Here is a 16,639-nt window from a genome sequence, read left to right on the forward strand (position 1 = left end):
TCAGTGAGTCTTAGAAGGGAGAACCAGTTCTGTCCAGCCACATAAGGAGCCATCAGTATCATCCTTGGTATGTCTGGCTCATTTTCTGCAATACCTTGAGTTTAAGTGGTACTGGAGGAAAGGAGGTAACCTCAGTTGAAGGGAAAGGCATTCTTTTCTCCATGTCTCTCTCTGGGGGGAGGGGGGGGGAAACCACTGAACTTTCTATTTGCCTGTTTTCTGGGGAAGCAAAAAGGTTAATTTCTGGCACACCTCATTTGTGTATCAAGTCTAAAGAAGACTTCCCTTTTCAACATCCATTTACTATGGTCTAGGAGGGATCTGCTCAGTTTGCTATCAGGTTATCTTGATCCAGTTTGGATGAAGCTATGAGCGTGAGTCCTAACTGCTGAGCCATTAGGCACAGCTTTGTTGCTCATTTGCATAGGTGGTTTATATGCTATATCACTGTTGTGTTGTCTGTTAGTATCTTTATTGCTCCTGGAACTAGTCTCTCTTGGAATGTTCTTAATACCAAAATAAATGCCATCATCTCTTACTGATGGGTTGTGCTCATGTCCCTTGGACCTTGAGTTTTTCCAGGTGCGTTCCCAGGCCAAGTCCAAGCTATGTATGATTAGGGTTTGAACAGGTTCTAAGAGTTGGAAATGGGCTCTCGGGTGTTGGCTTTGACAATGTACTCTCACCACACAATTTCTTTTATCAGGCAATGTAGGAAACAGATTGCCATTTCTAGGGAATGCTGGTGATAGGACCAGCAAAATTTTCAGGAGCCATTGTAGCTTCCTCATGTGCAGTTTTGCCAATGGGACCATTAGGTTGTTTGAAAATGTCTCCCAGATCCCACAGAAATCAGAAATTCCTTGGTAATTATGGTATGTTGGCTGCGTAAGTTCACAAGGTACTGCAAGAGGAATAAAATAGTGTTCCTTTGGTAGAAGGGCTTTTGTTGCATAGAGTGTAGGTCTGACCCCAGGAAAGTAGTCCAGATGCTGTGTAAGTTGTGACTTCTTGATATTATTGGTGAAGCCCACCTCCTGAAAGCAACCCATGGTGATTTGAATGGCAGTCAGAAGTTCCGCTGGCGATATAGCCTGCATCAGGTAACTGTATAAGTATGGGTAAATATGGACCCTTTCGTTCTGCAAAAGGGAATGACCAATGCCAGACATTTGATAAACACTCTACAAGCACTAGGTAAGCCAAATGGTAAAGCACAAATCTGTTAGTGTAATCGGCTGTGTGAAGGTGCACTTATCTCTTAGGTAGATGCCCTTTAAATCCAGAGTCACCATTCAGGCCCAATAAGAAGCAAATGATTTTTAAAATGTCTACATTTTGAATTTTGGTACTACCAGAAATTTTGAGTTTGGAAAGGGTCCAGAATGGGTCTCCAGGTTCCTTCTCTTTCTAAGGACTAGGAAGAAGTTAAAGAAGAGTCCTGTACCTGCCTCTACTGCAGAATATAGTCCTAATGTAACAGATCCTCTAATAAGGGAGAAACCAGTTCCTTTTGCTCTTTTAGAAGGGTGGGAAAAACAGAATTGAGTAGCCATTTCTGATAATCTGCAGTACCAAATTGTCTTGGTTGACTTGTTCCCAGTGTTTGAAAGGAGCCTTCCTCCCAGGAGGGAAGGGGTTGGAATGGGTTTATGGGGAAGGGAGGGGAAGTGCTGATTATAAGTCACAGACTTTTCCTGGTAGGAGCTAGGTCCTTAGACCCCCACTAGATCTGGAACACTAGTTGGTTTGACACTTTTCTTTGACATCTGGGCTTCCCCAGGTGGTTTTGTTTTTTTTCTTATGAGGAAAGGGACTGGACTTACTGGGATAGTTCCTGTCATATTTCACGATAGGGGAAGGTAGAATTCTTTAACAGACATCAATCTTTCAAGCACTTTCTCTGCTGGGGGTCTAAGAGATACTACTTATACGATGGTACATACAGGAGTTATGCCTTAACATGGTCTGAGATTGGCACAGTCCTCAGACAAGCATGTCTCCTTATAATGGACTCCATGGTAGCTGCTCTGCATAATGCATCCAATGAATCAGCCACATTATGGTGGATGTCTAGACAACCTGAAGTCCTACATCAAAGAGTTCCTGAATGTCTCCCTGAAGGTTCTTATCTTGTATCACCCTCTGCTTTTGCTTTTATTTGCTTCTGTACTGACTTAAAGGTATTTAAGAATATGGAAATGGCAGTTCAGAGCTCTCACAGTCAAGGTGACTGTGGTATATGCCTTCTTGAAAATTGGTCTGAAAGTCTACTTTCCCCACCATTTGGCTAGAGATTCTTGGATGCATGCCCAGATGATCCTTTAGAGAATTCCATAGACACCACAACTGGATCTCGGTCACTAGATCCTTACAGAGAGGCCTGTGGGACTCAAGAACCCTACATAAGTGATCAGGTTTTGGGGGGGAGGCAGAAGAAGGGGATCTGAATCACAATGCAAGGATATTTCTGCAAACACACTGTCCAAAACTTGGAGGCCTGGATGAAAAGGCCAGGGGTCTAGGGATAAGGTGGCTCACTAGCTTTCTATAGTTACACTTGGGCCTGAGACAATTCCATAGACTGCAATTAAATAATTCCTTCAGCTTATTAATGTTAATCCTAAAAGATAAGTCCTCAGGGGGTGAAGCTGAGGATAGGGTGCCTTCAGAGTCAGAATCTACAAACTGCTGAGGGGGAAGATACTCTATAAAGACAAGCTCCTCCTCATCCACTGACTCTCAAGGAATCTTCCCGGGGGGGGGGGGGGTTCCTTTTTCTTTTCCCAGGGGAAGTTCCTGGCACAGGTTTTTTTTCCAGGATAAGCTGTCTACACCTCATGAAGTTGTGTGCTTTCAGTCAGCAGAACTCTGGTGTCAGAAGCAGTGGCCACTTCAGCTGCTTCAGACATGACCAGCAATCTGATGTTGGCATGAAGACTGAACCAAAGTCATGGCAGACTCTAGAGGAGACATGCTAGAGGATTCTGACCCAGAAGGTATAGGACTAGGGGCTGCAAACACACCCAACACAATCTGCTATCTCTAGATGAGCTAGGGAGTTTGACACAGTAATGTCTTCACTCTCATGCACATCCTTCAAGACTGCCTTTGAACCAGCAGATCCCATAGTGTGCCAAGGCCTAGCTTTACTTGTGACATCAAAAACTTTAAAGGACAATCCCCAATGCAGTGCTTATCTGAATGCTCTGGTAGTTCAAGCCGACCAACTATGCTCACAAACATGGTCTTGTGCATCAAACTACACAGCAAGAACCGAAAATAGCTCAAGCTGATGAACCTCCTTCCCACCAGCAACCTCACGTCAAATGGCAAAGGATACCCGCCAGCTGGGGAATGGTGAAAGACCATGGTCTTTTTCAGGGAAGACCCAAGATTTACTACAGCAACACTGATTATGACGAACATCTTCATTTCCCCTCACCTTCAAGGTGTCCAGAATGGAGGCAATTGTGATGCAGTGGTCAGCAGAGTCATCCTCTTGGACAACTTTTGCAGCATCATGGAGGCAACATACTTGACAAACAGACCTTCATCATGAGGTTTTGAGGAGGTCTCTTCCTCTTTGGAGGCTATTCATGTATGAAAGAGAAAGCACTGGAAGTATCAGAAAAGGGATTATGGGAACCCAATGCAATCAGCTGCCAATTCTAGTCATGCAATCAATGACCAGGTCCTTTTGTACACTACATAAAGCATTTCACAAGAAACTGGTATCCAGGATCTTGTTAGAATTCCTCTTCTGGACATATCCAAAGTACAAGTATAGTCAAAAGTTGTAGCAGAAAACATGGTATATGCCACTATAATAGATAGGGAGTTTAAAATTAAACTACATTTGCTGAACAGCAGGAGAAAATAAGCCTGTCTTCTCTGCTCTTCAAAATTCCTCCTCTGCTCCACACCTACCTTTCTCCCCCCACCCTTTTTCCTCATGGCCCACTGCTTCATGAATGCCACCCCTTGTGGATACAATTTCCCTATTTCATGAGTCTATGACCTTCACTGTGGAAAAGTACTTTAGGAGACTGATTTTAGTCATTCTAATATGCTGCTTCTACCCTTCCTTCCCACTCTTTTTTTGGTTCAGAATGACCCCTTCACATCTTGCAGAGATAACACTGTGCACCAGTGTCTCCATCCCTATCTCTTCTGGTTCCAGTGACAAGAGATCTGGCTTCTCTTCACCCCACGTTTTCCTAGTAACATTCCTCTGCTTTCCTTCAAGCAGCTGGATGTTACTTCCTTTCATGGCCTCAATAACTGCACATAGTACTCAAAGCTTGATTTGACCAAGGTTGTGTAGAATTGAAGCATTACCTTTTTGCTTACAGAACTTATCACCCTGAGGGCATAACCCATAGTTCTGCTTGCTGCCACCACTATCCTCTCAACATATCACTCCTGGAGGTCCAATCCAGGAGTGATCAACAACCTCATCCTTTTCCTGCTCTTCCAACATCAGTTCCACCCCCTCCCCCAATGGATACTTTGCACTAGAGTTCTTGTAGCCTAAATGCAGCTCTCTGCATTTACTTGCACTAACCCTCCATTGGCTTCTTTCTGCTCACGAGTTTAGCCTTTTCAAATCCTTTTGTAAGGCCCTTTCTCATCCTCCACTGCTGTACCTACCTTTGGGTCATTAGTGAAGAGTCTGATCCTGTTGTCTCTTCAGACATATTGCTGACAAAAACTACTCAAGAGTACTGGGACCAGGAAAGATTCCTACATTACTCCATGAATCACTTTCCTAGCTCCTGAGACTAACTGCCTCACCACAATCTTCTACGTCCTACCATTCAACCATGCAGCTATCCAGTTCCTCAGACTTGGCCCTACTCTCAGCCCTTCCAGTTTTTCTATCATCCTGTATGGAAGTGAGTCAAAGGCCTGCTGAAGTCCAGGTACATAATAACTACTGGTAGTCCCCTGTCAAGTTAACCCATTACCCAGTCATAAAACTAAATCACATTTCACCAAATGCTAGCGTTTACAAAGTACTGAACTCTGTTTGGTGGAGAACACATGCCTCAAACCAAGTATCTATTAAGGAAAACTCACAATGTTGTATCATTCTATTCAACAGATTCATTTTTATACTTTGCATAGTAGAGACATACGATGACATACCAGTGGAAGCATGAAGGTGCTTAGGACAAATGGCAGTGGAATTTTTAACCAGATTGTTTAATGAAATTTTGGAAAGTCAGAGGATGGCTGAGGAGTGGAGAAAAAGTGTTTTGGTACCTATCTTTAAGAATAAGGGTGATGTGCAGAGCTGCAGTAACTACAGAGGGATAAAATTGATCAGTCACAGCTTGAAGTTATGGGAAAGAGTAGTGGAAGCTAGGTTAAGAAGGGAGGTGATGATTAGTGATTATCAGTATGGTTTCATGCCAGGAAAGAGCATTACAGATGCAGTATTTGCTTTGAGAGTGTTGTTGGAGAAATACAGAGAAGGTCAGAAGGAGTTGCATTGTGTCTTTGTGGACGTAGAGAAAGCATACAACAGGGTGCCTAGAGAGGAGTTGTAGTATTGTATGAGGCAGTCGGGAGTGGCAGAGAAGTATGTAAGAGTGGTACAGGATATGTACAAGGGTAGTGTGACATTGGTGAGGACTGCGGTGGGAGTGACAGATACGTTTAAGGTGGAGGTGCGATTACATCAAGGATCAGCTCTGAGCCCTTTCTTATTTGCAGTGGTGATAGACAGGTTGACAGATGAGATTAGACAGGAGGCCCCGTAGACTATGATGTTTGCAGATGACATTGTGATATGTAGTGAGAGTAGGGACCAGGTTGAGGAGACCCTGGAGAGCTGGAGATATGCTTTAGAGAGGAGAGGAATGAAGGCCAGCAGGGCTAAAACAGAATATATGTGTGTAAATGAGAGGGAGGGTAGAGGAATGGTGAGGATGCAGGGAGTAGAGTTGGTAAAGGTGGATGAGTTTAAGTACTTGGGATCAACAGGTCAGAGTAATGGTGAGTGTGGAAGAGAAGTGAAGAAGAGAGTACAGGTAGGGTGGAATGGGTGGAGAAGAGTGTCAGGAGTGATTTGTGACAGACGGGTACCAATAAGAGTGAAAGGGAAGGTCTACAAGAGGGTAGTGAGACCAGTTATGTTATATGGGTTGGAGACGGTAGCATTGTCGAAAAAGCAGGAGTCAGAGCTGGATGTGGGAGAGTTAAAGATGTTAAGATTTGCACTGGGTGTGACTAGGATGGACAGGATTAGGAATCAGTATATTAGAGGGTCAGCTCAGGTTTGACAGTTTGGAAACAAAGCAAGAGAGGTGAGATTGCATTGGTTTGGATATGTGCTGAGGAGGGATGCTGGGTATATTGAGAAAAGGATGCTAAGGATGGAGCTGCCAGGTAAGAGGAAAAGAGGAAGGCCTAAGATGGGGTTTATGGATGTGGTGAGAGAGGACATGCAGGCGGTTGGTGCGAAAGAGCAGGATGCAGAGGACAGGAAGAAATGGAAACAGATGATCCGTTGTGGCGACCTCTAACGGGAACAGCCGAAAGATGATGATGATGATGATGATGATGATAGTAGAGACATATGGACTCTACGTTTAAAGGCAGAATACTACAATATCACGGAACCATATCACATGACCAGAATTAACCCAGAAATAAAAGTTTCACAAACAAGTGAAATTTCTGCAGCTCAGTGGTTATAGCACTGATGTAAGGGTTATGAGCTCAAAGTTCATTTTGTCATTGCAGGTCTTGGCTTAAGTTATTCTTGCAGTTAGCACAGATGATTAAAGCTATGAGCTGTAAAACAAGCTGCTTCATGTATTTCAGGGTTTGAATGTCCCAGATTCCATCTGCCTACTGTGTGACTGAGCAAGTCACATAAGATGTGCTCTGCAGAAATTGGGCCAGGCTTCTCAACAGTATAGGTAGCAAATACTTGTGATTTTATGATCCCAGGAAATCATTTTTCTCATACGTGACATAACCACACTGACTCACTTAGCAACTCCTAGGGTGCGGCAAGCACAGATTATGCTATGTAAGCATTTGCTACAGAGCAGAAAGGAACAGGATTTATTACCAGTACAAAGTCTATACTTCCTGCTCCAGAGTGAAAAACTCTGCAACTGGTTAAGACCTGAGCATGCCAGACAGCACTTTTGACAACCAATACAGTTTGGGCATATACTACATTATTATCATTTTTTCTGTGCTAAATATTTTGGAACTGTATTTGAAGTAATGGTAGCATCCAGTGCAAAACAAAAAAGACTGAGCTGAGAAAGCATCACATAAGAGATGTGAAGGAATTAGTACACTGCAAGACTGGGAGAGGGTCACAATACCTAAATCTGCTAATGTCATGAGATCACCTCTGCAAAGGTAAAGGAGGGGTGGTTTGCAGTAATTCTACTCCAGATACTGGCAAGTTACTTTTAAGCCCAGCTCTCAAGTGGGCCCATTTCACCCAAAGCTGGGAAAGCAATATGCGTAAGAGAAAACAAATGTAGTACAATTTAAACAGATACAAAAGTATTATCAGCTGACTGCTGGTTTTGCCTTTTTGTGGTAGCAAAAGAGATATGAAGGAGTTTACCCAGGCAGTCAGCAACTTGCCACTGCAGCAGGCATGGGCAGCCATGCCGAGAAAAACTGGAAGTTGTTCAAGATGGAAACTGCCTGCCAACACCTCGACATCTGTGGACATCAAGTACAACAGCTAACAGGAGATTAGCTAGAACGTAGTAAATCACAGTCAATAGATAAAGGGAGTCTGATAAAAGTATTTTTAGTCATCTTGTTCTGAAGAAAGCATGCATAAACAAATGAATGCCCTTGGCCGTAAACCATAATTTTATACAGCCACCGTAAAACGTCATGACAACTACAGAAAAAATTACTCTGGCAAATAGTGCACAGGATTAAGGCTATGAACTGTTAACATACAGTTTCCTATAGGGCAGGACGGATTATCTCCGTTTCTACTTGCCTACTGTGCAGCACAGCAAGTGACTTAGCCAGATGACAGGGCAACAGGAAACATGGGGTAAGCTCTTCAGTGGTCTCCTAGGCTGCATATTTATTAACTATGAACATATGTAAAATTAAAGCCATATTTTTGCTGTGTACAATGAAAAATAGTTTTTCCAAGTCTGATTTCAAACACATCAACATACTGCCAAATTTGCATGGTAACATTTAGCATATTTGGTGATTCTCAATACTTTGCCAGAAAATGTTAACACATGCTTGTTATACCCTTAATCATCAAATTTAATTAACATTTTGATATGTTGTTTATGTAGGGGCTTCATAACTGTAATGAAATGTAAATATTATAGAAAAATTAGAGTGCGCACAGAACAGACAAAGACAGACACAAACATACATAGCATATAAAGGCTATGCAGAAAATCACACTTTCCAATAAACTTAACATACATTTTAAACTGCTAAAGCATGATGTACAGTCACCTACAGAATCATACCCAAACATACTGCACTACTGAACGGGGGAGATCCCATATCACTTTCGAAGGGTGATAAGATTCCTCCCAATAAATCAGCAATACATAGCTAAAACACACGGACACAAAAAGGCATGGCTCATAGAGTACCTGTGAATAGGGGCAACATCCCCAAGATCCATCTGGCAGTTCACAGCATGTAGAAAAATCTGGACACTCCGACTTTTCATCAGGGCACATAACTGCACCCAACTTTGGAACATCTGAAAGAAAATCACAGCAGCAATAAACAAGGAGCCCCTATGAACTAATTAAATATATCAAGCACACAGCAACAAATGTGCAGTCATTTAATTTGATTTTCATATTTGACATTTTCCAGTAACAGGAGTGGGAATGGTGCAGAGGAGTTCAAGGAGCAGACAACATGTCACATTTTAGGACCCCATTTCTTGTTAGCCAGCCAGATTCCAGATAACGTACTATACTGGGTCCCAGAGACTGTACAGTAAAAAGCCATCATCATGCTTCCAAGATGCGCGAGTTATGAACAAGTGTACCAAAATTCAATACTACCCTACTCTGCAGAAAAAGGTTCATATTGTTCATGGTGTGGGCATTTACATCAAAAAGTTATTTTTAAATGTTTTTTTTTTAAACCTTATGGCTCAGGAACACCATGCACTTCAAAAGTTTGTGCAGTGAGGATGATGTGGTCATGTCTGAAGCAGATAAAGGTGAAGCAGTTGTTAGACGCTTATAGTCAAGAAGAATTTTTATTTAATAATCAGAAATTGGTATTACTGACTGTGATATCACAAACCAGCTTACAGTAAAAGAATAGGACATAAAATACTTTCCTCTATTGCCCAAAAGTCATAAACCCATGAGATCAATACTTAGTCTCCCCATTGTTTCAGGTCATAGCTTTCTGACAGAAGCATTCTCTGAATACTTGGTAGTTTTGTTTCAAGCCTTTGTTAGATTTATTACAAGAATGTTTAAGGAATACTATACACTTTTTTTGGAAATTAACCAAATTGTGGTTGAACCACATACTGCATTATGCTCATTTGATATAGACTATATACATCTTTCCCCACTGCAAGAGGCTAAAAGCTAGAGAATATTGGTTATGTGAATCTGGACTTGGCCCAGGTGATTTTAGTCAATTTTAGTTAAGTTTCTAGGAAATGGTGCTGAAAAATAATGTTTATTTCAGTGGAGACTTTTTTTTTACAGTTGTGTGGGACTTCTTCTGGCTCTATGCTTGCACCTACTTAAGCTGACTGATACATGACTTTTGTGGAAATAATCACATTTATGACAACTCGGTAGATCCATTTGCATCTCAGATGATACCATGGCACAGATTCTTGGACAACTGTTGGATGTTATGGAATGGGGAGTTGGAAAAGCTAAATGAATTTTTAGCATATATGAGTGACAATTATTTTAGTATGCAGTTCACCTTGAATTGTGATTTACAATGCTTGGAATTTTTGAATGTTAACATATAAGAATAGTACAGTTGTGTACACTTACCATAAATGTAGATGTTCGAATGTATTCACTGTTGCAGTCATCACACTTTGGTTATCTGCCTGCTGGTAGCCCTCAGTCAGCCCTAATACCAGAGTCTTGGGATTTCTGCGTCAGATGCTGTCACCTCTTCCATGACGTCAGGTCGTCAGGGGTATAAAACATGCAGCAGACGCCATTACATCAGTTTTTCGAGCCCCCAAAATAGGAAGCAATTACATGGCGTGGAACACCTCCAGTGAAAAGTAAATACCATAGCCATAAGATATGGCCAAAAAGAGGATAGGTAGAAAGTCTAGAAAAGTCAGGGGGCTGGAGGGAGGGTAACCAAGACTGCAACAATGAATACACTCGAACATCTACATTTATGGTAAGTGTACACAACTGTACTATGTTCTTCATGTTTCACTGTTGCAGTCATCACACTTGGATTGATTCCCAAAGCTGAGTAAGGGTGGAGGCAGTCAAGAAGTATTAGGGCTGGCTAGCAGGCCTTGTAAGACTGCTGTGGCAAATCCAGCTCTGGATTTAGAAAAGACAGGTAAGTGGTAATGCCTGGTGAAGGTGTGTACAAGAATTCCAAGTTGCAGCTTCCAGGATGCCCCTGGTAGGGACTCCCCTGAGAAATGCTGTGGAAGTTGAGGTAGCCCTAGTGGAATGAGTTCTGATCCCCTGTGGGGTAGGTTTTCCATGGTGTTTGTAGCAGAAATGGATGTAGTGTGCTATCCATTTGGAAATGGTTTGCTTTGAAATGGCCTTGCCCTCTGCCCCTGTAGCAAAGCTGACTAGCAGCTGGTCAGATTTTATGAAAAGCTCAGTCCTGTCAAGGTAGAACCTGAGCTTTCTGTGCACGTCCCAAGGAGTGCAGGATCCTTTCCCCTTTATTCTGAGGATTAGGGAAAAATGTTGGTAAAAGGATGGATTGGTTTAAAGCCACACTGGATACCACTTTGGGCATAAATGATGGGCCAGTCCTGAGGGAGACCCTGTCAGCATGGAAAATAATGAAGGATTACACAGGCATTAGTGCCTGTAGCTCAGACACTCTTCTTGCTGAAGTAATGGATAGAAGTAAGCCTGTTTTCCAAGAGAGGAATTTTAACTCTGCTGTAGCAGCAGGATCAAAAGGAGGAAGTGTGAGCTTCCCTAGTACAAAGTTAAGGTCCCAGGCAGGGGTGAGGGCTCTCCTGGGGGGGGGTCTTAAATTGTTAGCTCCTCTCAGGAACCGTTTGATCAGAGAGTGAGATAAGAGAGGTGGCACAGTATTGTAATGAGCTGAGATGGCAGAGGCATGAATCTTAACTGATGAGAAAGATAGGCCTTTGTGGAGCAGCTCTGCTAGGTAATCTAGGATTTTAGGTAAGGAGGGCACGATTGGCTCCAAGCACAGTTTTCTGAATAGGATTTCCTAGTACTAGGCCTTCTGGCCTCAAGGATGACGTCCAGCACCTGTCTGCTGAGGGTTGCTGGTGGTGTGTTCAGGGAATAAGCCAGGCTGCAAGGTTCAGTGTTTGCAGCTGAGGATGCAAAATCTGTCCCTCCTGCTGGGACAGCAGGATGGGGGTCTGATGTAGGTGCCAGGGTGGCACTGCTGTGAGACTGCATAGGAGTGGGTACAAGTGCTGGCGTGGCCAGTCTGGTGCAATAAGGATTGTCCTTGTTCTGTCCTACTTGATCTTGAGTAGTAATTTTGAGAGGAGGAGCAGAGGGGGAAAAGGCATAAATTGAGAGGTTTCCCCATGTAAAGGATAGGGTATCCACTCACCATGCTTGGCTGTGGGGATTTCTGGTGCAAAATTTGCTCAATTGATGGTTTTGGGGGGAGGCAAAGAGGTCCACCTCTGGTGTCCCCCACCTGTAGATTAGAAGTTTGAATGAGTTGGGTTCCAGTTTCCACTTGTGTGGGTTCAGTAGATTCCTGCTTAAGTGATCTGCCAGTGAATTTTGTTTGCCTGGCAGGAATTGAGCTTGCAGGTGCACTTGGTTGCTCTAGGCTGTGTTCCACAGGGCCATGGCTAACCTGCAGAGTGGGTAGAAATGAGTTTCCCTCCTGCCTGTTTATGTACCACATAACTGTGGTGTAGTATGTCTTTATCAAGAGTTGTCCTGGAAGGATAAGGTATTTGAAGGCTGTCAGAGCATTCTGTACAGCTAACATTTCTTTTTGATTGATATGCAGGTGAATATGTTCTGGGCTCCATTTGCCTTGAATGCATCTGTTGTCAGAGTTTTGGCTGTGAGGAGTTGAGTGAAAGGAAGTCCCTTGTTGTGGTTGCAAACCTCTGTCCACCAAAGGAACTCTGCCCTTAGACAAGGAATGATAGGAATCAGTGTTTCCAATTCCTAAGAATGTTGACACCAGAGACTTTAAGTACCACTGAAGTTTCCTCACATGCAGTCTTGCATATGGAATTAGTAGAATGCATGAGGCCATGAACCCTAGGGCTTGCAGTATTTTTCTTGCAGATGGCTGGGTTTTGGTGACCATTAGTTTGAAGTAGTTTGTTAAACGGACCTGCTTTTCTGGAGTGAGGAATGCCATCTGGGAAGATGTATTCAAGCTTGCTCCCAGGAATACAATCTTTTGGCTGGGCACCAGATGTGATTTCTTTTCGTTGGTGGTGTACCCCAGAGAAGTTAAAAGTCTCTTTACAAATGCCAGGTGCTGAAATAGCAATTCCTGACTGTCCGCCTAAATCAGGCAATCGTCTGAGTACGGGGTAAATTTGAATATTTCTCTGCCTGCGGTATGCAATGGCTGGAGCCAGGCATTTTGTGAATACCCTGGACACAGTAGAGAAGCCAAAGGGAAGTGCAGAGAACTGATAGTGCATAGAGCCTGCCGTGAAATGTAGATATTTCCTGCAAGATAACCTTATGGGGATGTGCAGATAAGCTTCTTTTAGGTCTAGGGTGACTAGCCAGGAGTCCTTGGCTAGCACAGGAAGCAGCTGCTGTAGCATAAGCATTCTGAATTTTGGGACCACCAGGAAGGTGTTGACAATGGACAGATCCAGGATAGGGTGCCCTGAGCTCTCTTTTCTGGGCACCAGGAACAGTCTGGAGTAGAAACCCTGTCCCCTTTGCTCTATTGGAACAGGCTGAATAGCCCTGATAATGAGAAGAGAAAGTACTTGCTTTTGAGCCTCTGCTCACTGGTTTGGAGGAAGGTCTGGCAACCCGCTTGGGGTTGGCAGTGAGTGGAAGCAGAATCTCAATCCCTGGGATACAATATTTAGGACCCATCTGTCCTGGGTAATGGACATCCAGTTTTTTTGCATGCAGGGCGAGTTTTCCTCCTTGGGCATGGCTGGAAAGGATGATAGACAAGTCATTGTGAACTTGTTCCATAAGGGGGTGGCTTATTACTCCCTGTTTTTGAGGTGGGAGCACTCCATTGCTTACATCTCTTCATACCCTGAGACTGTAGTCTTGGTGGTCTGTTGCCCCTGGGTTTGGACTGATAAAGCCTGGGAGGGACTGGAAAGGACCAGTTTTTGGAAGGCCAATGCCTACTGAATCTAGGTAGCTGTACCTGTAGGAAATCTTTAACAGTTTGCATAGATTTAGCCGTTTCCTCCATCTTTTTAAGAACTACTTCTGCTTTTGTGCCAAACGTTCCTGGTTTAATTGAGCATCTAGTAATTTTGCTTTGACATGGTCTGGCAAGATTTGTTCCTTCAGCCAGGCACGCCTTCTTAGTACAGACCCAGTGATGGCAGCCCTGCACGATGCTTCTAAGGCATCAAAACCACACCGCAAAGTTCATAGGTTGGTTGGTACTAGGCTATCGGCCCTAGGGCCTATGTAAGTCTAGCCATAACAATTCCCTGGATATTTCTTCCCACAATATTTACTTCTCTGGGACCCTGTCTAGCAGGGTGATTGACATGATCCCCGGGGTGAATTTCCTATCTCCCATCCAATCATCAATGTTCCTTTTGAAGAGTGCCAATGAGGCGCTCTGCTTGACATGTATGGGCAGTCTATTCCAGAGTATGGGGTGTCTCTGGGTTAGGAACCTATCCCTCTCCAGTAGGTTTTGTTCATTGCGATGACAAGGTTTAGATCCCTGGAGCGTGTGGCTCTGCGGGATTGGTATTTAAGTGGAGCATGTCCAACAGCTCAAGGTTTGACATGGCCTTGTATGTTAAGCAGAGATCGCCTCTGAGTAGACGATATGCCACAGAGTATAGCTGGAGTTTTTTTAGACTGTCAGCATATGGCATCTGCTTTAGGCCTGTGATTCTTTTAGTGAGGTATTTCTGTGGCCTTTCCAGCTGTTGCAGATGTCTTGTGAGGTACATACCAAACGGGGCATTATACTCTATAATGGGTCTAATGAGGGATGAGTACAGTGGGACAATGACCTCCTTTTTTCTGGATGAAAAGCCCTTAGTGATGAGGTGTGCCACACAGAAGGATTTCCTGACTGTTGTGGCGATGTGGCTATCGAAAGTGAGACCACTGTCCACCTGTGTCCCTAAGTCTCTCATCACACTTTCGATGTTTAGCGTCCTGCCACCTATGTGGTAATTCATGGGTACATGTTTTGTTCCAAAGAGGATAACTATACATTTCTTGGCATTAAGCTTGAGCCCATGGCTCTGGCACTAGGCATCTGTTTCTGTAAGGCCCCCCTGTAGAATATCCACATCATTTGGGGATTCAATAATGGCTCCCAGTTTGCAGTCATCTGCAAACTCTGTTAGCCAGAGTCCCTTAGTGTTGGCCTGTACTTCAGAGAAGCAGACGCCAAACAAGAGTGGTCCCAGGACTGAAAGTATGTTTACTAACTTGGTCTGCAGAATGCATTAACTCGTGTAAATCTTTATTTTCTGCACAATCTGGAAGCAACAAAATTTTCTGTTTAATTCGTTCCATAATATGCTGCTGGTACTTCAACATGTGAAATTAGCAATTTAAAGCCCTTATGGCTTTGTTGCAGAAGTATATACCTTCTTACCCCATCTGTCTAAAGCTCTAGAATCCCTGTCCGAAGGGGTAGGGTTTTTGGTTGTAGCAGCTTTAATACCTCTAGGTCCCTTTGAAATGGTCTCTGGATCCTCAGTGGGATTCTTAAAGAGAAATTTGTGAGAGTCGGGTACTCTGTAGTACCCGTCAGGCTTTTTAGGAGCTGGTGGTAAAGTATCAGGAGTAAGACTTGATTCCATGAAGACATCATCTACAATGTCCAATACAGGGGTTATAGCCACAGGCCTTTGCTGAGGCAAGTCTAAACTCTGGCATTCCCAGTGGAAATGCTCTCTTAGGGTATACAAGATTTCACCAAAAGCAAAGTCCTCTGGAGGGGAGGCAGAGAGAATGGAATCCTCTGCATCTGAATCCTCATAGGTAGATCAGGGAATGTCCTGGTAATTAGAGGGATCAGAGTCATCGGACTCATGGTCTGTAGAATCAGAAGGAAAAGCAATCCTTTGTCTTTTAGAGGGGGAAGGCTGGCTTCCCCTAATTAAAGTTATAAGGACTTCAGCCATTCTAAGTATTTGTTTCTGTGACATGGGAGCTTGAGCATGCACTTTGGGCATCAGTTTTCTACGCGTAGTGCGAACTCTGGGCCTGAGAAACTTGGTAGTTATAGTCAGAAACAAAGTATATGGTTAAATACGAACATCAGAAGGTCAGAATACACCCTCAGAAGCCAGTGCCTGCACTGCGGCTCCGGACTCATCCAAGGTAGAGACATCCGCAGTTTCCAAAGTCGAAGAAGCATCTTGCGACATACCGGACTCCGATTGGGTCTCAGCAGAGGCCTGCGAATCTGCAGAAGTGGGTATCGGAGCTGCGAAGGTGCCTTGTGGAGTACCGGCCTATGCGGTCGGTCTCTGTCTTTATCCTTATGTTTTTTAGGAAGATTGGTAGTCAGATGGCTTACTGAAGCCATTTCGGAATACGGAGAATGAGAGCAAAGGAATTTAGTGACAAAGATAGCCCAACGATGAATAGTTTCAAGTTAAACAAACACACAGCGAGCATTCGTGGTCTGGGCCTAAACAGGTGAAGCACTAAGAATGAAAATATCTGTGAGATATTTGCTTTCCACAGGCAAGACAACTTTTTCTGACATTGGTTAGATCAAGAAAAAAGGATCCCCAATGGGGTACTTCGCTTTAGAAGACCAGGTTTGAAACTCGAACAATGAAAATTTCAGGTAGTGGCTGACCGGCACTTACAAACTGCTTTGTTTCGGGCTCCCGCACAGCAAGAAAAGCTGATGTAATGGCGTCTGTTGCATGATTTACACCCCTGAATACCTGACATCATGGAAGAGGCGACAGCATCCAACGCAGAAATTCCAAGACTCTGGTATTTGGGCCGACTGAGGTCTACCTGCAGGCAGACAACCCAAGTGTGATGACTGCAATAATGAAACACTAAGAACTTTTAGTTATGTACTTACCATAACTATGGATGTATGGGATCCATCTCGCCTACATTCATAACTGATGGATTCGGAGCCAATCCGTCGGCTCCGACTCGGCCACTATACTCTAGAATGAAGTCTCTCATTGGCTGGGCTACCCCTTATCCCATAATGCACCACGCCTGCTTCCCCAGATCTTGTTTGTTCACTTTCATACATACATACATACAGGTACAGA

The 16,639-nt window shown here is 43.6% G+C and overlaps 1 protein-coding gene across 4 annotated transcripts in view; it reads right to left on the reverse strand.

The window, feature by feature from the left end:
- GRN (granulin precursor) overlaps positions 1 to 16,639 on the reverse strand; it is an 891,963-nt gene that overhangs the window by 712,771 nt on the left and 162,553 nt on the right. For all 4 annotated transcript variants that reach the window (XM_044055245.1, XM_044055246.1, XM_044055247.1 and 1 more), the window contains exon 6: positions 8,625 to 8,737. In XM_044055245.1, coding sequence (XP_043911180.1) covers positions 8,625 to 8,737 — 113 coding nt within the window. The remainder of the gene's footprint in view (positions 1 to 8,624; positions 8,738 to 16,639) is intronic.

Source organism: Protopterus annectens, chromosome 13.part0, assembly GCF_019279795.1.
Source record: "Protopterus annectens isolate FY-2018-M chromosome 13.part0, PAN1.0, whole genome shotgun sequence".
Lineage (NCBI taxonomy): Eukaryota > Metazoa > Chordata > Ceratodontiformes > Protopteridae > Protopterus > Protopterus annectens.